At 35.8% G+C, this 24,670-nt stretch overlaps 2 protein-coding genes across 3 annotated transcripts in view; one reads left to right on the plus strand and one right to left on the minus strand.

The window, feature by feature from the left end:
- Positions 1-751: 751 nt before the first annotated feature.
- On the plus strand, positions 752-7,597 carry eif6 (eukaryotic translation initiation factor 6). Of its 2 annotated transcripts, none has more exons than XM_077197849.1 (7): positions 752-845; positions 1,532-1,673; positions 5,072-5,157; positions 5,389-5,564; positions 5,764-5,940; positions 6,832-7,013; positions 7,162-7,597. In XM_077197849.1, exons 2-7 carry the CDS (start codon positions 1,567-1,569, stop codon positions 7,169-7,171), a joined length of 738 nt encoding a protein of 245 aa, XP_077053964.1. In that variant the 5' UTR covers positions 752-845; positions 1,532-1,566; the 3' UTR covers positions 7,172-7,597. The 2 variants fall into 2 exon arrangements, with proteins under 2 accessions (XP_077053964.1, XP_077053965.1); XM_077197850.1 differs by having other exon boundaries at positions 784-1,344.
- A 3-nt stretch (positions 7,598-7,600) lies between these two features.
- The window catches only part of esyt1b (extended synaptotagmin-like protein 1b), a 34,232-nt gene continuing 17,162 nt past the window's right edge, over positions 7,601-24,670 (minus strand). Inside the window, exons 26-52 of the mRNA XM_077197847.1 lie at positions 23,284-23,390; positions 22,718-22,871; positions 22,448-22,624; positions 22,282-22,364; positions 21,830-21,878; positions 21,558-21,647; positions 21,088-21,183; positions 20,918-20,989; positions 20,745-20,831; positions 18,933-19,079; positions 18,622-18,788; positions 18,395-18,527; positions 16,681-16,793; positions 16,442-16,550; positions 15,186-15,362; positions 14,905-14,987; positions 13,271-13,319; positions 13,092-13,181; positions 12,912-13,007; positions 12,693-12,764; positions 12,488-12,574; positions 10,892-11,038; positions 10,649-10,788; positions 10,319-10,450; positions 9,871-9,979; positions 9,070-9,119; positions 7,601-8,877 (exon numbers count right to left, since the gene is read on the minus strand). Of these exons, the coding sequence (XP_077053962.1) occupies positions 8,850-8,877; positions 9,070-9,119; positions 9,871-9,979; positions 10,319-10,450; positions 10,649-10,788; positions 10,892-11,038; positions 12,488-12,574; positions 12,693-12,764; positions 12,912-13,007; positions 13,092-13,181; positions 13,271-13,319; positions 14,905-14,987; positions 15,186-15,362; positions 16,442-16,550; positions 16,681-16,793; positions 18,395-18,527; positions 18,622-18,788; positions 18,933-19,079; positions 20,745-20,831; positions 20,918-20,989; positions 21,088-21,183; positions 21,558-21,647; positions 21,830-21,878; positions 22,282-22,364; positions 22,448-22,624; positions 22,718-22,871; positions 23,284-23,390 (2,844 nt within the window). The 3' untranslated portion in view covers positions 7,601-8,849. The remainder of the gene's footprint in view (positions 8,878-9,069; positions 9,120-9,870; positions 9,980-10,318; positions 10,451-10,648; positions 10,789-10,891; positions 11,039-12,487; positions 12,575-12,692; positions 12,765-12,911; positions 13,008-13,091; positions 13,182-13,270; positions 13,320-14,904; positions 14,988-15,185; positions 15,363-16,441; positions 16,551-16,680; positions 16,794-18,394; positions 18,528-18,621; positions 18,789-18,932; positions 19,080-20,744; positions 20,832-20,917; positions 20,990-21,087; positions 21,184-21,557; positions 21,648-21,829; positions 21,879-22,281; positions 22,365-22,447; positions 22,625-22,717; positions 22,872-23,283; positions 23,391-24,670) is intronic.

Genomic DNA, 24,670 nt, shown 5'->3' on the forward strand with positions numbered 1-24,670 from the left:
AAAACAACTGGTTATAGAGATATAAATGTGCTAATTTAAAAAGACATCAGAATATATTTAATTTAATTTATGTATTTATTATAGTGCTGTTAAATTGAATAAGGTATGGCAAAAGTGACTTGTTAAATTCATCAAGTATTTGTAGTATTTGTAAATTCCTTATTTTTATTTTTGTTCATGTAATTAATTCATTGTTTTTAAAATATGTATGTTCATTTTATTTTGATCGTATGTTGAACAATGTTATTATAAAATTGTTATAAAAACACTTTCAATAAAAAATGCACTTACTACACAATACCAGGATATGTGTATCAATACATTAAACATTTACAATTTAAAAAGCAATTCAAATTCATTAATTTTACAAGGTATTTGTTTGATTCAGATATGGCTTTATTCATTTTATTATGATATTTTCGTTTTCGTAATTGGTTATTTATTATATTGCATCATTATTATTATTTTAATTAGTATTTAAAAATACTCAGTAAAAATAAGACTTTGCAACCTATCAAAATTTAAAATCAAATCAAAGCACTTTTCTTTTTCTTTTCTGTTTCACAGAAATAGTCTGTAGCTATACCATGGTCTGTACAGAGGGATATAAATGGGTATATAAATGCTGTGTCTAATTCAATACAAAAAGATATACATCTTTTGTTGGTCAAGGAATAAGGATCTAACTTAATACACTTGAGAATAAAAACAAAGGCATTCGTGTTTCTCATGACAACATGGGTTATCGTTTCCGTAACGCGTTGACGTCACGTACGTCAGCACGACAGGGAAGTGAATTGCACACGTGGTTTACGGCTTTCCACGCTTCTCCACGGTGCCAATCGGTAAATATAAGATTACTGTTGCAATTGTCTTGAGTTTTAGTGTATAGTCATTGCATTTAGCATGTAATATGTATCGTTAACCTGTGTTGGCATTTGAGGTCACAGAATTGGTAGCGTTTTATGCCTGGAGAAGTTGAAATAACTAAATTTAGCCGATTGCTAACTACCTCGTCTAGTAACTGTTAACTTAACAGTTACTGTTTTAATCAAAGTTACGTACAACGTGTTTAACCCGCAGGTTTTGCTGATAATTACTTTAACGTTATTTAAGATTGGTGCCCGAGATACCTATATGTACCTTAAAGTACGATAAAAAAATCTTTTTAAATAAAGAAGAAAGTTTAACCCGCTGTAGAGCTTAAAATAGCTTTTCGCTGATTAGTAATATGATTGTTATTCATTATAATTATTTTCTGTTGAAATATGTTTGTTTCTATTCTGGATCAAAAACTCGTTGTAGAGAAATACAATGAAAGCAAGAAATCCAAATAAACAACAGGCATGTATCCAACTTCCCAATGTCAACTTGGCATACAATCTTACGTAAATGTGTGTGTTTGCGAACTAATTTATATATTACTGTATATATCAAGACAATGTTACAAATGTTTGTTTTATAATCATGTTGTTTTGAATTTTCAGTAATATTTAGGATATTATTATTATCTAAATATGTTTATCTTCAGTTTCAGACAGCTTTGACCAGTCCCATAGCAGAAAAATGGCAGTTCGTGCTGCATTTGAAAAGAATAATGAGATTGGATGCTTTGCCAAGCTCACAAACACATATTGCTTGGTAGCGATTGGCGGTTCAGAAAACTTTTACAGGTAAGTCATAAATTATATTACTGATGGGGGATGGGGGATATGGGGGGCACTGCAAAGAGACCACAGCAAAATTTCTGTGTTTAAAGGGTTAGTTCACCCAAAAATCAAAATTCTGTCAGTAATTTCTCACCCTCATGTTGTTCCAACCCCGTAAGACTTTATATCATCTTTGGAACACAAATTAAGATATATTTGATGAAATCTGAGAGCTGTCTCACTACTCCATAGGCTGCAGGGTCCAGAAAAGTTAGTAAAAACATCGCTTAAATAGTCCAAGTGACTACAGTGGCTCAACCTTAAGTTTATCAAGCGACGAGAATACTTTTTGTGTGCAAAAAAACAACAAAAATAACGACTTAATTCAACTATTCATTTTTTTCCATGTGTGCCTCTGATGTGAGTTCACGAGAGCCATGACGCATGTGCGAGAACTGAGAATATGATTTGTTCCAATTTCAAATACAAATATTGTCATTTATTTGTAGAAAATGAAAACTGGCCAAAATAGCTAGTGGAAAATCTGGTTCCAAATCTGTAAGACTTTAACTCATCTTTGAAACACACAAATAAAAATCTTTTTGATGAAATCTGAGAGATTTCTCTCCCTCCGTTGACAGCTACGCAACTACCACTTTGACGCTTCAAAGAGATCGTAAAACTAATCCATGAATGGTGCGGTTTAGTCCAAATTTTCAGAAGAGACATGATCGTTTTATATGATGAACAGATTTATTTATTACTTTTATTCACATATAAACATTGATCAACTCACAGATCAGTTGTGGTACACAGAAGCTCAAGCATGTTCGCTTGATGTGCGAGAACCAATAAGGTTCATTCTCATGTGTAGTATTGTGTTTAAAATAGGGTTGGGACGATAGACAATGCCATTGTCCATCGCGATGGCTGACATCACAATGTTGAGCCGGCATCGCGATCCCCCCCATGTTTCCATGGTGACACGTGATGCTTGGCACGTGATTCACCACAGCCAAAATAGCGCTTTTATTTCTAAATATTAACAAACTTGCTTACCATGTCATCAACTATCTTCTATTCCGATACTCAAATACGTGTGAGGTTTTTTTTTTGTCGTTTAATTTTTTTTATAAATGATCTTGATCTGTAATGGGAGTTGGGGGATTCATCAGTTTCTACTGAAATGCATGAAAGTAAGTGGCCGGTGAACTGGGAGAAGAATAGAGTAAACTTTATAGTTATTTACACTGTGTATCTGATATGAATAAAACACTTCGGCAAATATATTTGATTGGATTGTTATTACTGCTTCCATAGACACCATTTTGTATTTTACAAAATATAAATGTATTGTTTTTCTATAAATTATATGTATCTAAGTGTCTGAAACCTAAAATAAACATTATGTGGTTAAAAACACTGAATAGTTGTGATATGACAAGCGCTGTGCGCGTCTGTCTTTGGCATAAAAAAAAAAAGCGCCAGCCATAGCGCAAAAGCACAGTTTGAATTTGGCAGTGATGTCACGTCACTGTACAATCGCTCCTTGGTGGTCAGCTGCTGCAGAGCGTGCCAAAATCGAAATTGCTGATGAGATGTAGAGGAAAATATATAGTGGAAAATGAGAATGTTACGTTACCCTTCCCCCTCCTTCCCGATCTCATCGTCCATCCCGATGTTTCACTGTAGACATTGTCTACCAATTTGGCATCAGACATCGCCCAACCTTAGTTTAAAAATAGATATAAACTAGTTTTCTTTTCATTATTCGAGGTCTGAAAAAACATGATGTAAGCCTGTCTAAATCGGTCCTATGCTGGAATCCGATAGAACGGGTGAAGGTCTCTGCGTGTTACCGTCTTTCCTTTCACGCAACACAACAAGATTAAAAGAAATACATTTTCTCAAATGTATTCCCTCGTTATTTCACCTGACTCCATAAATGAAAAAGGTTTTAATGATATTCGAGCATCATTAAATGTGAGCGAATGTTTGATTTCCTTTTAACTCTTTATTTATATTTTACCTGTTCATATTAGGAAGCTATGTCGCTCTGAGTTCCTCACGCCTTCTGCTTAACGCGGGTCTCACGATCACAAGCTCGTCAGTTTTGGTCACCAAAGAGAGGTAATTTGCTATATACCTGAGATTGGTCACATTCACGCTTGCACAATAAAAGATACTTTGGTATAGCCCTGTGATTGCATACACTTGAAATTAAAGTAACGTTTACTTCAGTAGAGGTATGGCCACTATTACAGATATAAGTTGACCACCATTACTCCTCTTATAATAGCTTGGATTGGCCATGCCGTGGTTTCACACGTACATTTATGTAAAGTAACATTACATTAAAACAGAGGTAAGACACCCAGATTTAGATTGGTCAAGCAGCATTTTTGCTGTTCTAAACGGAAATTCACTTATTTTCTTAGCGAACAACGTACACTTGAATTAGTGCCAAATATTAGTAGTCACTAGTCTAACGTAAAACTTGCTGTAACATACAAATCCGTTTTATCTACTTGGGAAAACAATTTCAGAGTTAGTCGGAATAAAATCAAATGTAACAATTTATTATGTCAGGTAAATGTATCATGCCAATTTCATAATCAGTTCAAAGATAATAAATTTAAAACATCAAATGCTCTGGAATAAAGAGAGAAGATGCGAACCTGACATTATGAAATACATGATGGGGAGTGTCTTGCATACACTCTGCATTACAGGATGTTTGGAGTTACAAATCACCCTGAGATTCTTGTTGCATTTCTTTATATAGACAGAAACTTCTTTCACATGGAAACATTTGCATTCAGAGTTTGCACCTTTTTGGAGCAGAATGCCATTTAGCTGGAAGACACACCCTCATCTGTGTGCAAGTTATCTCTAAACTCTCTAAACTTTATTACCTTTTGGTTTACTTCTGTGGAGAATGAGACATTTCAAATGATACCAAACATGTATAATACTGTATGATAATTATTCACATTAAACCATATCGATTTTTGGGTGAATATCTGGTGGTCTCCGCGTGAGAGAGAGACGAGGTGGCGGAGGTGATTGACTCGGGGATGCTAGTTTCTCCAGAGAGAGTCAAATGTTAATTTTGAGAAAGATCCCTTGTCTTTGGGAGAAGTCGATTCTCAACCAGACTGCCCGGCATTTTTTAATTTCTCAATTCTTACAATGACATCTGTTTTTGTTATTTTGAACAGTTGTCATTTTCTGCCAATGAATGCTCTAAATGCTTGACATTTGGAAGAAATGTTGTCACTAATTTATAGAATAAAACAAAATTGTTAATTTGATTGAGAAACCTCTAATTTTGCAATGGTCTTTCCAGAGATATGCCTTCATAGTCGCTTCAGAGTCCTTCATCACTTCTTTTCCGAAATCCTTTTTGTTTTTCCCCACAGTGTCTTTGAAGGTGAACTGTCAGAAACAATACCTGTTGTTCATGCTTCTATAGCAGGATGTCGAATCATTGGCAGAATGTGTGTGGGTAAGAGCATTTATCTAATCCAATTTATTTTATGTTTGTATGCATTTATGCAGGATTAATGCCATTTATATTTTTTAAGTTAATTAAAATACAAGAACCACCTTGTCCATAAATAATGAAGCCTTTCTAAAATTCAGTCAGGGTCAGATTAGGTCTCGCTACTTTTTTCTTTCCTTGTACTTGATGTATAATAAATGTTGTGTGTGTCTGTCTGGGGATGCTCTTCCACAGGAAATCGTCACGGTCTCTTGGTGCCCAACAACACGACAGATCAAGAGTTACAGCACATTAGGAACTGTCTGCCAGATTCGGTGAAGATTCAGAGAGTAGAAGAGCGTCTTTCTGCACTGGGGAACGTCATCGCTTGTAACGACTATGTTGCTCTTGTTCATCCTGACCTGGACAGAGTAAGAACATCTATGATGTATGAAATCAGAGCTTTCTCCAAACCCTAAATTGTCTTTATGGGTCTAAATTATTTCTCAACACTTTATATTTCTCTAAAAAGCCTGTAAAATGTGCTCCATGAAGAAATCAGACCGTTTTGGTTTGCGCCACAAAGTTGGTGTTTTTTTATTATTAAGTTTAGGGCATTATTGTCCTCAGGAAACAGAAGAGATTCTTGCAGACACTCTAAAGGTGGAAGTGTTCCGGCAGACGATCGCAGAGCAGGTGCTTGTGGGTAGTTACTGCACCTTCAGTAACCAGGGAGGCCTCGTCCACCCCAAAACATCCATAGAAGATCAAGATGAACTCTCGTCACTCCTGCAAGTGCCTTTAGTGGTGAGTGACTGTTGATTGATTGATTGATTGACTTTATTAATCCCACACTGGGGAAATTCCTGTGTTACAGCAGCTCCAGTAAAATACAAAAATAAAGTAGAATACAAATATAAGAAGATAAGAATTCTGTCTGTTCTGTCACATCTGAGAATCATATTGATTATTGTTATGTATTAGACTCAAAATATATGCACAAAAGCATGGGGTCGGTAAGAGTTTTGAAATATTTTCATTTAGCAAAGATGCATTAAATTGATCAAAAGTGACTGTAAAGATATTTCTATTTCAAATAAAAGCTGTTCTTTTGAACTATTCATTCACACAGAATCAAGGTTTTCACAAATAATATATTAAGCAGCACAACTGTTTTCAACATTATTAATAATAATAACAATAAATGTTTCTTCAGCTCCAAATCAGCATATTAGAATGATTTCTGAAGGATCATGTGACTGAAAGCTGGAGTAATGATGCTGACCATTCAAATTACATTTTAAAATATAGTAAAATAGTTAAACTTGCAATGTTTTTGCTTTATTTCTGATTAAATAAATGCATCCTTGGTGAGCATAATGTTTCAAAAACATTAAAGTCTTAACGACCCCAAACTTTTGAACAGAATATTAATTAATGGTGTTCAAATTAAAGACGAGCATCAATATTATTTCCTATGCTTAGCTTTTGTATATCAGTATTTATTTATAAATGTATTTGAAATGACTTGAATGATTTACACTACTAGGGACACAAGTATTCACTATATCATCAAACCCTAGACTAAAGTAGCTGTTGTATTTTGGTGGGAAACCCTCATGACTGTATGCAAGAGACTTGTTAGTTCCTTTACACTTCTGCTGGCTAATTGATAAACCTGTTGTTTCCTCTCTCAAGGCTGGAACGGTCAATCGTGGTAGTGAGGTGATCGCTGCTGGTATGGTGGTGAACGACTGGTGTGCTTTCTGTGGACTGGACACTACGAGCACTGAGCTGTCCGTCATCGAGAGCGTCTTCAGATTGAGTGAAACGCAGCCCAGCGCCATCGCAACTACAATGAGAGACTCGCTCATCGACAGGTATGTGATGTCAACTTCACATGAGGCATCTCAGTCCAGAGGGAAGTACATGTAGGATAAAATGAGCAGATTTTATGCAAAAGACTAATATCTCAAAGTTTGATCTTGTTTCAAGGCAGACTAAACCTCATTATTCCTTCTTTTCCAGTCTCACATAAAACTGAAGCGGTTTTGGATATTTGCGAGAAGATGCCTGAGTGGACCTGGATGTCGATATTAGATGGTTTGAAGGCTGATTATGTCTCCCTTCAGGGAGAAGCGCACTCTTGCCTTCATATCATGAGGAAACATGTTGTCATTGTAATATTCATGTATGAACTGCCTGGCGCACTCTTTTTGTAAAACAAAAAATACCTTGTTAGATGGCTGCTTTTATCTGAATTAGTCACTTCAAATAAAAGACCACATTCTTTAAATGGTGACATATGTAGAACTTGTTTCCTTACACAATGCAGCATCAATAAAGCTGTGCATGATCAACACAGACTGGGTTATTAAATAAAAACTTCCACAGTAGGTCTTATTAGTGATTATATATTAATGCTTAAGCAGTCTGACTCCCAATAAAAAGGCTTTTGACAACATCCTGATGTAATAACTGTTTATTGAGAGCTGTGAATGTGAAATGTGCCAGTATGAATAGTGCAGTTCAGCTGAACATGGTCATCTTTAACACGGCTTGATTCTTTGGTTTTTCTGATTTGCATATATATATTTATATTTTTAACACACTAAAGCATGTTTAATGTAGAATATGAAAGTTGCGGTAATAAAAGTAACAAACGCAGTGACACTAAACTAATGGAATGTGGCAAAACATGAACAAAAAAAAAAAGTAAATGGAAAAAAATGTAACCACTGTTTTTAAAGTTTACATGGTTCCCATCCATTTTTAACTAATGAATTTCCATGTGTTTTACAGTTGCTCACTATTACTGTAGCCAGCCATTCATGGTTAAGTTTTATTAAAATAATTTTGTAGAAATATACTGGATAGGAGTTCCATTTGTAACGCAAATCCTTGGACTGATTGCATAAGACTTTCTGAAACTCCGAACCAGAAATTTAAACTCCGTATAGAAATGTCCATGACGTTAACATTTTATGTTCCATAAAATTTGCAGGCCTGAAAGGTCATTTAAATTTAAAGGGTTTTCATTATCTGTGGGAACCCCGTGTACAGACAGGCAGTTTTTGCCAACATAAATGACCGAAAATGAGAATCATAAAAATTATCCTAAAAAAAACCCCTCTTAAGTCTAAAATGTAACAAGCTTCAATAACATATTTTGGGTAATAAAAGTTGATGGATATTGGGCATCACAATGGACTGCAGAAGCTACACAAGCCACATCGATGTGTAAACAGCAGCTATTTGCAACACTATAGTGGGAGATCTGCAATAATAACACCATAAAAGTAATCTTAAATATTTTTAAGGCGATGTGTAGACGTTCTTACAGGCTCTCTGAATAAAACCATTTTAAAACATCCCTTTCCTTCTAAATGTAAACGCAAATGTAATGTCCTGTAACCTGCACAGGAATACGAGACCCTTTCCTGACAACATTCAATTCTCTGATACTGACATACAGATATCACTGATTTATAGATCAGTTCTGATATAATACTTTAACCTTGACTTGTCAATGCAACAATGATATGTTCAAATCACAAGGATCATTCATATTCTTCATATGAATTAGTCACTGTTAACAGGAAATGTGCGGTTGGTGAAGTTATGTAAAAAGAGGGCGGGGAAGCATTGGCAGCGATGTTGACCTGATGAACTTCAGGAAGAGGTTTACGATTGGCTGTGAAGAGCTCAGGGTTCAGTTAGTTCTGCTCTTCTTTCAGATCAAACCTGACAGATGAAGATGATAAAAACTGATTAAATGATCAGTTAATCTAAAAATAAGCATTTCACTATTGAAGAAGTTAAATAAAGGTATCAGAACTAAATAAATCAAACATATAAACAATATAATTCCATGAGGAATTGTTGCTTAGTAAAAAAATATTAGTATGTTTGTGCAATATCAGTCCCAAAACTCACCATTCTGTGACTCCGGAGAGAAAGTCAATGTGTCCCAGGTCTATCTGCACCTACAAGAATAAATCAAAAACACATTAAACACTAAAATATATATTTAATATATATTATTAAATCAATTATTAAAAGAATATTTATACACATTTATAAAAAATGATATACAGTTTAATATTTCATTTAATAAATATTTCAATTACATTTATTTCAATATATATTTATTTCATATATTTTTTAATAAATGTATATAAATTAAATTTAATTCTGTATTTATTAGTGGCACAAAGTCATAGGACACATTGAAAAACAAGAATAAATCGATACATTGAACACTAAAAAAAATTTATCACATTAAATAAAATATGATTTTTATCATTACTAAATCAATTGTGAAGAATAAATGTATACAAATATATAAAATTAAATCAAATATATAATTTTATTTTATACACATTTCAATATTTATAAAATAAAAATTATATTTTATTTAATTGTATATTTTTTTAAATACATTTATATAAATTAAATAATTATACGAAATTGAATTTTGCATAAAGTCATATGACATATTGAAAAACATTTTAGTCTTGTTTTCCAGTGAAAATATCTAAACAAATATTGTTCAAATTTTGTTAGATTTATTAATAAAAAAAATACTACTAAACGTCTTTTCTTACCCAATTTCGGGCACATTTATTTTGTTATCAGGATGTTTACATAGTATTTTTTGTCTCATTGTCCGTTTAAAATGTGTATGAAAATGATGATTTTTGCAGTATATTCTGAAGTGAAACAATGTGGACTGACCTGGCCGATCACATCTTTGTCTCGATTCATGAAGGACGAGGATGCGTTTTTCACACAAACACTGAGCTCTCGTCTCTGAGCCTCATCTGCACTCATATCAAACTCAAACCTACGGAACAACATTACAGATGATGACATACACAGGTTCAAGGACTCCTAAAACACACTTCAGACCACTTCACATCTAAGATAGAACATGCAAACACATTTGAGAACATAAAACCAAAACACTTACACAACAGAATTAATCAGACACACCATAATTACAGTATTCTAATGTACGGAAGTAAAGAATGATCATATCTATACATCATGGTATTTAAATGGTAAAAATCAAGCATTTACCATGGTACATACATAGTTTGAAGAAGAACAGATTACAATTCACTTAAATGTCGTTCTCTCTTACTCATGAACGACAAAGACACACACACACTCGTCTCCAAACCTTTCATTGAACTCTGGGTTCAGGCTTTTCTTCTTCACACTCGTCTTTCTTTTCGTGGCCTTGCTTTTATCTGGCAGCAGAATGAGGGAGACGTAGGTGTCTAAACTGTCCTTAGATGATGTAACCAGACCCCTGAAAACACAAACACAGAGCGTCCTCACTTCACCTCAAACTTTAGACTTACACAGGGGACTTATAAACTTGAAAAAACATCTCTTGGTTGCTCAAACCAAGAAATTAATCATTAATTTTGCCAATTTTGGTTATTAATCATGCCAACACTACACAACATACAACATAAGGACGAATACAATCGACAAGTAAGCAGACCTGCATGCATGGATGATCACTGTGAGCTGTTTCTGGAAGGACAGTGAGATTTTGATCTGTCCAGTGGTGGCCGTCTGCTTATTACTCAAAACTGGACCTGAACCCATGGCTACTAAGGCCGCCATTTTTGAATCCAAAATCTGGACAAAACAGAACATGTAGGTTTTAGTTTGAGCTATTGTCTTCATGTATACTATTATTTCTTAACTCCCTGAGAAGTTAAAACAGTTAACGTTGTCTAACCTTCAGCTGTGCCCTGAGAAGAACCTGGCTCTGTGGTAAAGCTCCATCCAGATCGAGCCATTGGTCCATCAGTAGATCTGGTTTGGAAAGCAGCTCTCTGATTGGTAGAATCAACGAGCCAGTGGGTTGATCAAAGGCACTTGAGAACTGCACAAAATGACAATAAATGAAAAGTGAGTATGAAATCATTGCATTTATGGCCTGAAAAAAAGCAAACACCGTTCTAGGTAAATTCACTATCCACTTTGTAATGCAACACAACTGATTGTTGCATTCTCATTGTTGCCACGAGGGGCGCTAGAGCGGCATTAAAGGGTAACTAAACACTAAAACAACTTTTTTTAGTTAATGATCTGTAAGAATGGAACTTCATAAATGCTGTTCATTGATTCAAGTACATTTTTTGACATTTGGGTTTAAAGTGTTTTAATTTTACAATATATGGTGTAACAACGTCTGAGTGCTGCCCTCTTCAGGTTGACCGGTGGCTACTGCAGTCGAATTTTCCTATTGGAAGTTGTGGTAACCTCTGACCAGCTTACCAAGCCCTTGCCTACAGACAGATGCGTCTCAGGTGCACGCCCCCCTCCGCTGGGCTCCGCCCACTTTTACAGCATTTTTCAAATGTTGCCAGTGGGTGGAGTCAGGCTCTGACCAGGGTTTTAGTTACCCTTTAACAAAAACTATCTTCTTCTAGACAGATTTCTTTTTCATGTCAACAACTGTCATGCTGAGCAAGTTAGTTATTTAATAATTTTTAGTGAAACTGTTGATGTATTTTTTAGCATGTTCTTGTTTTTTGTGGAATATTGCAGTATTTAAAATTTTTTTTTAATTCATGTGCCCTATAAATCTTGAATCAAAATAACTTCCCTCGCTCTTGCAGCAACATCTCTTCTCTTTGATGATGTGTTTATTGGCATGAGGGCGGGGCAACCTGTCACTCACATGAGATCCACCAATAGCAAGCCACAACCATCCAATCAAGCTGTTTCACTCAGATATACATCACAATAGGGAAGACGATCACAACTTCCATTTCATGCCGACTTTAACAAGACAGACATTGAGGTCCTGCACTGTGCATACAATAATGACATTTTTAAATATATATGATCATATTTTGCAGTTGCTGAATGTTATTTAGTGCATAATTATATTGTTAGTTATCTTCACAAAATAGAATTAACTCTTTCCCCGTTATTGACGTATTTTTGCGTCATTTAGGACGCAATGTTTTCACTGTTATACGATAGGAGGCGTTACTACGCATCATCTGAAAGAGTACTGAATCTCCTCATCAAAACACAGGCGAAAAAGAAAAAAGCGACAGCATATGTAAAATAACGCAATCATCAACATTAAACAGCATTTAAATCAAAACTGCGAAGCTTTGAGGGTGTTGATGGACTCGATCTTCGATTTTCTCAGCTTTAGTTCAAAATGTTGCTTTTTTATGAAACTTGACCACAGTCAAGTGTTGATAAAAAAAGAACGAATGAAGCTAGAAGTTTGTTTGATCAAAAATGGCAGTGATGACTGGCAACTTGCTGTCAAGGAAAGAGTTAATTGCATTTCTGACTACAATATCCTCACCTTAATGACAAGTGTGTCCTTTTTGGGATCATGAACCAGAAAGTCAAAAGCTTCATTCCAGTGAGGAGAGGTTGAACGATCACACACCTTTATATTAGAGAGAACAGAAATAGGAATTTAAATATATTACAAATAGATTAAAATAGATGGCATATAACTTTTTACAGTACTGAATGATGTGTCATTATTGATAAAAATCTCCTGCCTTGGTTTTGTAAGATGTTCCTCCAAGTACAAGTTCAGCGGCAGCTTTGGGTTCCTTTCCGCTTTTCTTCAACTAGACACCAATATAACAATTATTACTTACAGAGCTTACATTACTCTTCCAGTACAGCTGTAATAATTCCATTAAAACAGTTTTATCGAGATTGCTTTAAAAAAGACAAATTTATACTGAACAATATTATTTGTGTGAATGACTCACGGGCAGTCCATGAGCTCTGTCTAAAAGAATAAACAGCAACGCTGCTGACGGCACAGTTTTGTTCTGGTAGGACTGAGTGCTTTGCATCTGCATAACCTGATAAAAAAAAAAACTCTTTTAGTATCACGTAGTTTTTTGTATAAACAAAGAATCAACCATGTGTCTTAATTTAAAACTGACTTGTTCCAATCTATCCCGCTGTGTTGCGGTGGGCAGCCATTCCAGAACCAAATGGACTCGACCGTGTTTTATATCATTCAAAGTAAACCACTGGAAAGAAAAGCCAGCGAGGAAAGATTAATGCACTTATTGTGTTGTGATCTTATGAATCTGAGTCAAATGGGTTGATTGATACTCACTTCATCATTGTACTGGGACCTGATGATGCCTCCAAGTTTGAGCTTGAACCTGAGCACGCATGAAGACAAAAGTAAAGTGTTATTTATGTCGATTATAGCAACTGAAATAATATGTAAAAAAAATGTTTGCATGTTTAACTCTTTCTTTTTTAATTCTCAGAAGTTCAAAGAATCTCCTTAGTTTGTATTACTATAATACTGTGTGTGTGTGTGTGTGTGTATATATATATATATATATGTATGAAGACTACAGATGCAAAAGCCTCTAAGTCTGTCAAAAGTTTTTGTTTAATATTAACATTTTTATTAGGCTCCTACGTATAGGATTCTACCCAAGTACCGGCATTTCTGAATGGGCTGAGGCTGGGATTTACTGAGTTTGAAGTGAAAGTATTAGATGAATGTGTACTATGTGCGGAGAGCATTCACTCAATATTACTATCTGATTTTTGACAGAGGTGGCTTTTAGAGGCTTTTGCATTGGAGGTCTTCATATACATATATATATACATACACACACACACACACTGTATACAGTACTGGTCCGAAGTTTAAAAACGGCACTATTTTTAATACTTTTTTCAGGATTCTTTGATGAACAAAAAGTTAACCCCCCCAAAAAAACAGCATTTATTTAAAATAGAAATCTTTTGAAACAATATGCACTACCATTCAAAAGTTTGGGGTCAGTCATTTCTTTCTTTATTTGAAAGAAATTAATACTTTTTTTCAGCAAGGATGTGTTAAATTGATAAAACGTGATAGTAAAGATTCATATTGCTAGAAAACATTTCCATTTTGAATAAATGCTGTTCTTTTTTACTTTTTATTTATCAATGAATCCTGAAAAATGTGTAACAGGTTCCAAAAAATATTAAGCAGCAGAAATGCTTTCAACATTGATAATAACTGATTATCAGATCATCATATTAGAATGATTTCTGAAGGATCATGTGACACTGAAGACTGGAGTAATGATGCTGAAAATTCAGCTTTGCATTACAGAAATATATAATTTTAAAGTATATTCAAATAGAAAACAATTATTTTAAATTATAATAATATTTCACAATATTACTGTTTTATTCTGTATTTTTGATCAAATAAATGCAGCCTTGGTGAGCAGAAGAGACTTCTTTCAAAAACATAAAAAATAGTTGTTTCTTTCTTTTGACCGGTACTGTGTGGGTATATATATATATATATATATATATATATATATATATATACACACACACACACACACACACACACACACGTTTGTTTTTGTGATTTGTGAGGACATTCCATAGGCGTAATGGTTTTTATACTGTACAAACTGTATATTCTATCCCCTTACACTGCATTTTTACATTTTTAATAAAACACTGCTTAGTATGTTTTTAAAGCCATTTGAAATATGAGGACTCATGAAATGTCCTCATAAATCACGTTCAAGTTGTAATACCAGTGTAATACCCATGTCATTATACACATTTGTGTCCTCACAAACCACAAAAACAAACACACACACACACACACACACTACAGTAATGAGACACGGAGGGAAAATGTGCCTAGTTGTTCAATAAAATTAGTTTAATGATGAAAAAGAATTTTTAACACATAGTAAAAGAGATTATAAATATACGAACCTTCCAAGGAAATCATCAGAGTCAACATCCTTGTCATAGACCTCAAACTTCACCTCTAGATTATGATCAGGACTCAGGATCATCTAGTAAATAAAAAAGAGAAACAACCATTAAGCCCTTTTAATGTTTTTTTTTTTTTTTTTACAGATAATAATTAAAAATATTTAGATATATTACAGACTTCAGCATAACTAGAGAAAAAAACATAGTTACTAAAGAAACAGCCAAAACCTTTCTATGATATCTTGACATTTTTCAAAACTACATTCTCTTATTCCCACCTCGTACATCTCATTCCAGGTGGGATTGAGGTTCTCCTTGATCACATGACACTTAAAGGTTGTTTCTCCGATATGGATCTTGACATACGGGTCGCTCTTCCCCTTCACCATCCCACCCATCATGTTGTCCTTCGCAACCAGATCTTGAGCCTCCAAAAGATGGATACGCAGCACCCCCTGTGGGACAGATATTAAACAACAACGACGACATGAAAAGAATGCTAATGTGATCCTGCCATGCAAGACATGTTCCAACATCCGTAAAGCAGCACTATGCAGTTTTTTTAGCTTAACTGAACAGCTTCAGAGTTATTGGAATGGTTATATGACTCTTTTCGGGTTGAATGGTGGTTGTCTCGCCCCCCTCTGGTGGCTGTGAGTGGAAAAAACGCACTTGCAACTTTAGGCCGGCGGACCACCGTCAGGAAGTATCGCGTGATTTCAGCTCTCGCGATGTAACGAATTGCTTCACGGCACTGCACACATTACACTCATACAAGCCCCCATCCAGGATCCGGCTAGCTATATGAACAACTATCGTCATGGCTAAACCGGCATATAAGAAGCAGAAAGCTTGTAAAGCATTTTTGGTGCAACAGAGAAAGAGGAAACGGCAGACTGACCAAGCGAGGAGTCAGACACGAGTAAATATCGGACCTGCGTTTTCAGAATGGAGAAAAAAAGGAAGAAAGCGTTGTCGGAAGAGTCTAGAAAAAGGTAATGAGAATCTGACAGCGCGAGGAACCGGACAAGAGTCCCACTCGCTAGGGCTTTCACTCTTAAAGTTGATTCCTGTGATTATCATGAGAACAGTTGTCAATATCTCACATAATTATCAGGACATAAATAAGCCTACATGTTGTAAATAGTGTAAATGAGCAGAATTTGCAAACTATTATGATAAATTGCAATAATGTCTAACAACATCATAATAACGGACATTGTTATGAAATAATGCAACGTACATGATGTAACTTTATTGATGTCATCTGGCATTTAGGCTCAGGTTAGGCTAACGCGGTAGGCTACTTAATTATTATGAAGTGCAGAGGCCGTGAGTGCAGATCATAGACTGTCACGCTCTGCGTGAGTTGTATTTAACGACAGTAACGTTAAGTACAAGTACTCTACAGCGACTCTAGGGGTCGCTGTTTGACAAAAACGGAAATCCTTTATAGTGCCGCTTTAAACTAATACTAAAATCAGAGGGCAAGTTGATCCAGGAACCTAAAAGCTCAATAAAATAACAGACTCACCTTGGTGCCAAAGTTGAGGTCATGGCTAGTCTTTTGGGGTCGTACGTCTGTTGAACTAGAGACTTTTGACTCTTCTGCAGAAACACTGGGAGAAACCTTCTTGTGAGACCTGTTTAACATGAACAAACACACACAGACATTAACTTTATATGATCATAACCCATTATTGTTATGAATAATGTCATATTACTTTGTTAATTCATGCTAAAATAGGATTATCAAAACCATAAAAAACTCACTGTTCTACTGGTTTATCCACATGTTGTTGCTCTTGATTCGATGATCCAAATGTTTTTACTGGCTCCATATATCCAGACACATTAGAAGTGGAATCAGGAAGTTTGCTGAGATCCTGGAAATGAAAAGCAACATTTTTTATACTTTTTAAGCATTTTTTAAATAAATAAATTAAAAATTTAAAAAAATAGCTGTGGTCACCATTCACTGACATTGACAAAACAATGTTTATTGTAACATTTTGGATAAAAATGTAAAACTAATCAAAAATGTATTTTTAAAATAAACATTAAAACGACAAAAATACATGATATATACATAATGTATCTGAAATACATCTGATGGAAATGTTTATTTGATTCATATTTTAATATAATATAAAAATATAATCAAATAAAACATTGACATTAAAATACAGTGATTAATAAATATATAAATAAATTAATAAACAAAACATGAAATTAAATAAATCAATTATTCATTCATTAAAGGTGTATTGTGTAATGTTTCTGAGGATCTATTGACAGAAATGCAATATAAGATCCATAACTATGTTTTCAGTGGTGTATAGACCCCTTTTCAGTTGGTAAACATGATGACGTTTTTATGTGGGCGGAGCTTAGGTGGAGGCAGAACGATCCCTCTGGCCGCTTCACTAACGCTAGTTTGCAAGTTCAAATTAGCTTGTTTTTTAACAATGACGGGAGAAAATCAGATTTTATCTTAATGTGCAAGGTCACTCATTGTCCAGGACCGAGATTCGTATTTGCAAAAGTTAATTTTAAAGGACGGAACCAGATTGGCCGACCCATACACGCTCAGTCAATGGATGGACGATCTGACAGGATTAAGGTTAACGTTACCTTGGTTGAGTGGCCTGCCTTCTACACCTGATAGAGAAACCGAGCGTAAAGACAAACTGAGGGCACATACATCTTTAGATGCCTATAACTATGTGATGAATGGTCTTGACTTGTGGCAACGTTACATTGCGCGGTCCTGCCCAGCGCTAAGGCCAGAAGACGACAATGTAAAGAGTGACATTACAATGCAATTTTAATGATGTGAATATTTTCTACAAGTACAAATATTTTTTATGTATTAAAATTATATTAATTAAATATGTATTTGATTGTTCTTTCTTACCAGGTTCTTCAAAAAGTCTATCACAATCAATCACAACAATGTATACAATCATAGATGATTCACAAATAATCACAATAATTTAGAAAACATTATGAGATAAAATTTCAAATTTGATCCTGTAGGTGATTCTAGAACCCAGAAACACAACAAGATGACATTTAATAAAAATAATAATAATTTAATATCCTTATTATGTAGCCGAATCTGTGCTGGTTTGTATTGGCCGCCTCCAGTTTTCATTTTGTTTTGCCTCCAGCTAACGCCGTGACGTAATTGTGACGTCAGCGCAAAAGCGAACAAAGAGCGCGTTTCGTCACTAACTTGAAAAATAAGTTTTACCAAATAATTAAGTAAACATAATTTCTTATTTAATCCTTGTAAAAAAGAAACCTCATAGCTTAACTCTCTACTCTCTGCTGTCTCAGACGATGACATATTTTCCTGTCGGGCACCGTAACTTTTGTTGGTTGCAATTCATAACCTCACCGCTAGATGCCGCTAAAAATCACACACTGCACCTTTAAAATAAAATCTTTGAGTGAATTATGCTTTACACACACACATACCAACCTCAGTGTCAAGCTGTGTTTTCGGTGCGGACGGCGCGTGATGCTCATCCATGACATGGGCGGCTGTTTGTTTTTGAGGTTCTTCAGGCCGTGATGTAGGCACTGGTAAAGTAAAGGCTGCTAGGTCACTGATCCTGTTGGTCATGAGTACAAAATAATCTGGTTTAGCTCTCGAGACAAAATGATGTGATTTATATGAAATCAGTAATCATCACAAACAAATCAAACCCTTTTTCTGGCAGCTTCTTCTTCTCAGACTCCTTACTGACTGCAGCTTGTGAATGTTCAGCAGTGACTGGTGCTTTTTCTACATGCTGTTCACCCACTGAATGCCGTTCTTCAACAACAGGCTTTTTACGATGAAGGACACTTGTATCCATTCTCGAGTCCAAAATCTGATAATAAAGTAGAGCAATTAGGCATTTAAAAATGTGTTATGGTCAAGATTTGACACACCGATTGCAAGAGATCCATGCACAACAAAAAAAACTTTTTTTGACTGTAGTTTCTAAAAAAACTAATCATTATAATTCTTTCACCTTAAGTTGTGCTCTCAGCAGAATTTGACTGTCAGGACTGGCTCCATCCAAACTCAACCATTGGTCCATCAGTAGATCTGGTTTTGAAAGCAACTCTCTGATTGGTAGAACCACACAGCCCAAGGGCTGCTCAAAGGCACTTGAAACCTACAGCAGCAAAATGAGAGAAAAATATTTTTATTATTTAAAAAAAAAAAAATTTATTAAAATGATTAAATTATTAATTTAAATTTAAAATAAATTATATAATAAATGTATGTGTATTATACTTTTAATAATACTTATTATTATTGCTATTATAAATAATACTAATAATTAGATAATTAAACATTCTACTTAATATAAATAATAGACACAATGTATAATATTTAATTTAGATATTATATCATGTCAAAACCCAGGACTTGTTGACTACCCAACTATAGACATTCAAACTTTTATTTTAAATTGCTCCTATTTAGATTTTTCCAGATATTACTTTTCATGTAGTGTTTGTGAATGTAAAAGGTCTGCAAAGTTTCAAATATCAAAGAGTTATTGTCTCCCAAAAGACAGAACCGATTCTGAACTGCCTGAAATGAGTCGTCAGTAATTCCAGTCTCACTTCCTGCACGACCCTACATACAGTAGGTTAGTAATAATTAGTACAAATTTGATAAATGCCCGTCTATAGTTTTCATTGGCTGCCAGCGAAGGACATCTACTTGTCCCTGCTCTCAAACATTGTAGTTGTAGCTGAAGCCTGGAGGAGTTTGGTTCGTGTTGCCGATGTGTCAGGAAGACGCTGTTTTCTGCACTGCGAAAGCAAATCGCCTTCGCATGCAATTCAATCGAATTGATACAGTAAAACCGACGCCAACGCTACTGTTACTATTGCTGAGGAAGATCCAGAGGTGAAATTCAGATATGGTAATGAGTGTTTGGTTTCCGACACACGCTATAAGCGATAGACCAATCTCAACAGACTGTGCCATCTGACCAATCAGAGCAGAGCAGACTCTTAAGAAAGGAGTGGTTTAGAGAGACTGAATCCTTTATCGTTTCAGACACTGTGAGAAACAAGGTGATGCTGCAATGCGGGAAAATTAACGTGGTTTTTTATCATGGATGCATGTAAACCTGTAGACCTCCAAACAGTGTTGTGCCTGAACGCGCGATAGTTCATGAACTCGTTCATATTTTGGGCGAAGGAGAACTGAACGTACTGTATTACTGCCTGATGAACGTTATTGTGAACGCGTTCATTCTTGTGTCTGTAACGCACACTCTCTCAGTTTAACTTTTTGTTCAATAGATTTCTATAGTCTTCCAGGTGAAAAGCCGGATAAAACACACATAAACAGGCCTTAATATGTAGCGAAAAAAACATCCAATCTGGCAACACAAACCACCAGTGTCGCACCGCGGCCGCCGCATGCGTCATCAAAACAAAAAGCAGCATGTAGTCGACAAAGCAGCGAGGAGGCGTCGTATTGTATGATCAGTTTTAAGACAAGGTCGGTGAGGATGGGAAAAATCTTACATTTCTGTGCAAACTTTGCCCACCGATAAAATAACCGCTGTCTGTGGTTGTATATGGGTTGTGGCAATAAAAAAATAAAAAAATAGCTCGCAGCAACATATGGAAAAAAAGAACTATGAACTACTTCATTTTTTGGAACCGTGAACTTAGTTCAAAATTGTGAAGTATGAACTATGAACTGAACTAGTTCATTTTAAAATTTGTGAACTGAACTTTGAACTAGTTCATGTAGAAAGTGAACTTTCCCAACACTGCCTCCAAAACAAAATTAGGAACCTAATCTACTTCACCTTTATAATAAGAATCTCCTCTCTTGGGTTGTGAACCAGGAAGTGGAAATCTTCACTCCACTGAGGAGATGTGGCGCGGTCACACACCTTTAAAGAGACCAGCAAAGCAGTTGCTTACATTAAGGCCAGAAATTGACACACATCTTTATCTTAACATAAGGCACAAGTTCCACCTTGGTTTTTTGAGAAATGTCACCGAAAACCAGCTCTGCAGCAGCTTTAGGTTCCTTTCCACTCTTCTTCAGCTGCACACATGAACACAAATGAAAGTGTTTTGATCACAGGAGTTGATCCAAAACAGCTGAACTGTATTTGTGTGAAAATGCTTGTCTGTAAGACGTACCGGCAGGTCATGAGCTCTCTCCAAGAGGATGTAGAGCAGAGCTGCCGCCGGCACGGATTTGTTCAGGAATGAATGTTCTGACTGTAACTGCAGAGCCTGGACATGAAGAAAACAAGAAAACAATTCAAAATGCAGGTTGAGATGCCAAATTAAATCCTAAAAAATATATTCACATTAAATATACTTTATAATAATACTACAAAATAAACAAATTTATATTTAAAAAATGTATTTCATATTAAAATAAACACTTTACTCTGATCTAATATTCATCATTTTTATTGAAAGGTTCGAGCCTCACTTAAAATTTTAGGAGGTGCTTGAAGTAAATCAATTAAATAAATAGAAAATAAGGTTTATAAAAAGCTCTAGAATAGATGCATTGCACATGGATCGAATTACTATTGATACTCAAAAACATCATATGAATTAATATAATAAATATTATATATGTCAGCTTTAATAATGACCTTTTGCAGTCGGTCAGGTTGTGCTACTGTGGGCAGCCACTCCAGAATCATATGAACACGGCCATGTTTGACTTCACTCAGAGAAAACCACTGACAGAGAAAGAAAACACAACGGAATTAATACATTACAATACTTTCTCACCTTACCAGTAAACTTACTAAAAAATTGAATCCTCTCTAAATGCCGATACAAGACAATTTGTCTAAACTGTTCAAAATCCAATCACTAGAGAATGAGAAATGAGGAAAGATGCTAGTGATGATACACTCACTTCATCCGTCAACTGTGACTGAATGATCTCCTGTAAGCTGATCTTCAGCCTGTGGACACATACAGGATCAGTAAAATGACACGGACAAGCATCATGTCAACATGCTAATGCATGTTTGACTTTCATCCACATACAGTACCAGTGTTATTTTGCTATTTTTTATATACAATTGTAGTATTTATCAGTTACTTTAAAACAATCTGTGTTCTATAAAACGCTAAAGGTGAGTTGACTATTTATAAATAGCTTGAATTTATATATTTCCGATTACATTTTTTATATTTAGCTTTATTTTTATTTCAGATTTAGTTTTAGTAATTTTAGCACTTTTTCAGTTACATTTAAAAAAAAGTAAATTAATAAACACATTTTAGATCCAATATTTATTTTATTTTAGTAAAGTATTTTTAATAGTTTTAGTTTTATTTAACAATTGCAATGCTGCCACATACCTCCCCAAAAAGTCATCTTTGTCCATGTCCTTGTCAAAAACCTCCACAAGGACATCAGAAGTCGAGCCGGAGGACAGGACCAGCTGGGAAAAGCATTGATCACATGATATTATATTTAAAACCATTTTAACATCAACTAAAACAGCATCTGAGGACCTAAACCCACCTCATACATCTCATTCCAGGTGGGATTGAGGTTCTCCTTGATCACATGACTCTTAAAGGTCGTGTCTCCGATTTGTATCTTGACATACGGGTCGCTCTTCCCCTTCACCATCCCACCCATCATGTTGTCCTTCGCAACAAGATCTTGAGCCTCCAGCAGGTGGAGGCGGAGCACGCCCTAAAAAACATCAAATGTTCTCACTATGTTTGTGTGTTTGCATTTATAAGCCATATCAACAATGCCATAATCTGTCAGCCTCATTTTTCTCACCTCGGTACCAAAGCTGGGGTCAGGGCTGGTGTGTAAGGGTCGAAGGTCATCTGAGCTGGACACTTCCGTGACCTCTGGGAATTCCTCCTCTTCTGGGACTGACACAGAGGAAGTCCTGCTGACAGGAGACGGTGGGACCTCTTCAATACTAGACCTAAAACCCCCCAAACAAACACAGACACGCACGGCAAAGTCAAAGTAAGTTTATTGTCTATGTGGTCAAAGAAGTTACAGAACATGTAACAATATGGATATAAAACATTATTGCTTTTAAACATAGTATCAATAAACACACATATTTAACAGTTGAGTATAATCATTAAATAAATACACACTTAAATACAGTTTTCTTTTTAACATAACTATTACATTAACCAGCGATGGATTTATAGAGTTCATATTTCATTTGAAGAGAAATTACGAGTGAAATATCAGGTGTTCTGCAAAACTGTTCATTTGAATTAAATAAAGATCTTCAGTTTAAGGCACTGTTTATTAAAAGTCATCTAGATAGTTAGGGCATATGTTTGAGGGCTCTATGACATGTGAAATTCTCCTCATCTCACTTTTGCACTAATTCCTCCTCCCGTTTTCTTTTAATGCTGGATGCTTCAGGACGTTTCAGCTCCTCATGCTGGTCTTCAGAGCTCTCCGTCTCTTTAGGGCAAAGAATCTACAACATAAGGTAACAACATATCACAACATATCACGCCATCTCAAAGTCAGACAGCTGCCTTCTAAAAACCAGCATTGTAAATATCCAATATCCTTGAAATAATGATAGGAAAAGCCTCGCCCCACTCGTTGGCGGGATTGGTTACATGTTTGTGACCAGGGTTTGACATTAATACCTGCCAACCTGACAAATGCGTGTGTATTTCAGCAGTGGTGTGTAACGCAGTCACTCCTACAAGCCACTTTGGCGGGTTGAATTTTATATATAGTATATAAATTTTTTCAATTGTAGTCTTTTAAAAAAGAAACCTGAAATAATAAACTTAGTGCAATGTAGTGTATTCAAAAATATAAATTTTTCGCTACATATCGATACTGAAATATATCCGAAATGCTCCCAATACTAATTTTCTGCAGACTAGATACACAATACCAGCTGCACTTTCTCGCTCTCTCATCTCTCCGACAGCGAGTGACACACAAACCCGTTTCTCCTCATCCACTCGTTGCATTTGCTCCGGATGAAGATTGTTGGTGTTACAGGGCTTGAATTTCGACGTGGGATTTCGCGTATTGCACATAATTATACTATAATTTTGTGCTCACACACAAATGTCGCTTTTCCACTGGCTGGTACGGCTCCATATGGCTCAGTACGTTTCGGCTCGGCGCGGCACGGTTCGGCTCGCTTTGCTTTTCCACTGCGTGGTACGGCTCGGTATGGCTCAGTACGGTTCGGCTCGGCGCGGCACGCTTCGGCTCGCTTTGCTTTTCCACTGCGTGGTACGACTCGGCTCGGCGCGGCACGGCTCGGTTCGCTTTAGCTCGGTTGCTTTTCCACTGCAGTTAGTACCGCTTCAAAGTGGGTGGGATTATGACTGATCGTTATAGTTTATCCGGTCCTCGGCAACTTACAAGAGGAACGTCTGCGCTTCTCGTCCACTGACCACGATTCAGCCATTTCTTTTTTGGAAGTTTTTTTTTCTTCAAGCAAGTCAAGCAAGTAGTTTTAAAACATTGGAGGCTGTCACTGGCTATTTAAATCTAGCGGGTTTGATGTCTCGCAAATACAGTGACGCTGGTAGTGACGATTCTGTCTGTCTGACCAATCAGTGATCTACAGTGTTTCCACGTCACATTTTAGTATCGGTACGGTACGCTTGGAACCTCAACAGAGGTGGTACCTTTTAAAGCGAGGCGAAGCGAGCCGTACCGTACCGTACCATGCAGTGGAAAAGCGCCACAAGTGAGCCGTGCCGAGCCGTACCGTACCATGCA

Source organism: Siphateles boraxobius, unplaced genomic scaffold, assembly GCF_051911475.1.
Source record: "Siphateles boraxobius isolate OS27281-9 unplaced genomic scaffold, OSU_SipBor_1 41, whole genome shotgun sequence".
Taxonomy (NCBI): Eukaryota; Metazoa; Chordata; class Actinopteri; order Cypriniformes; family Leuciscidae; genus Siphateles; species Siphateles boraxobius.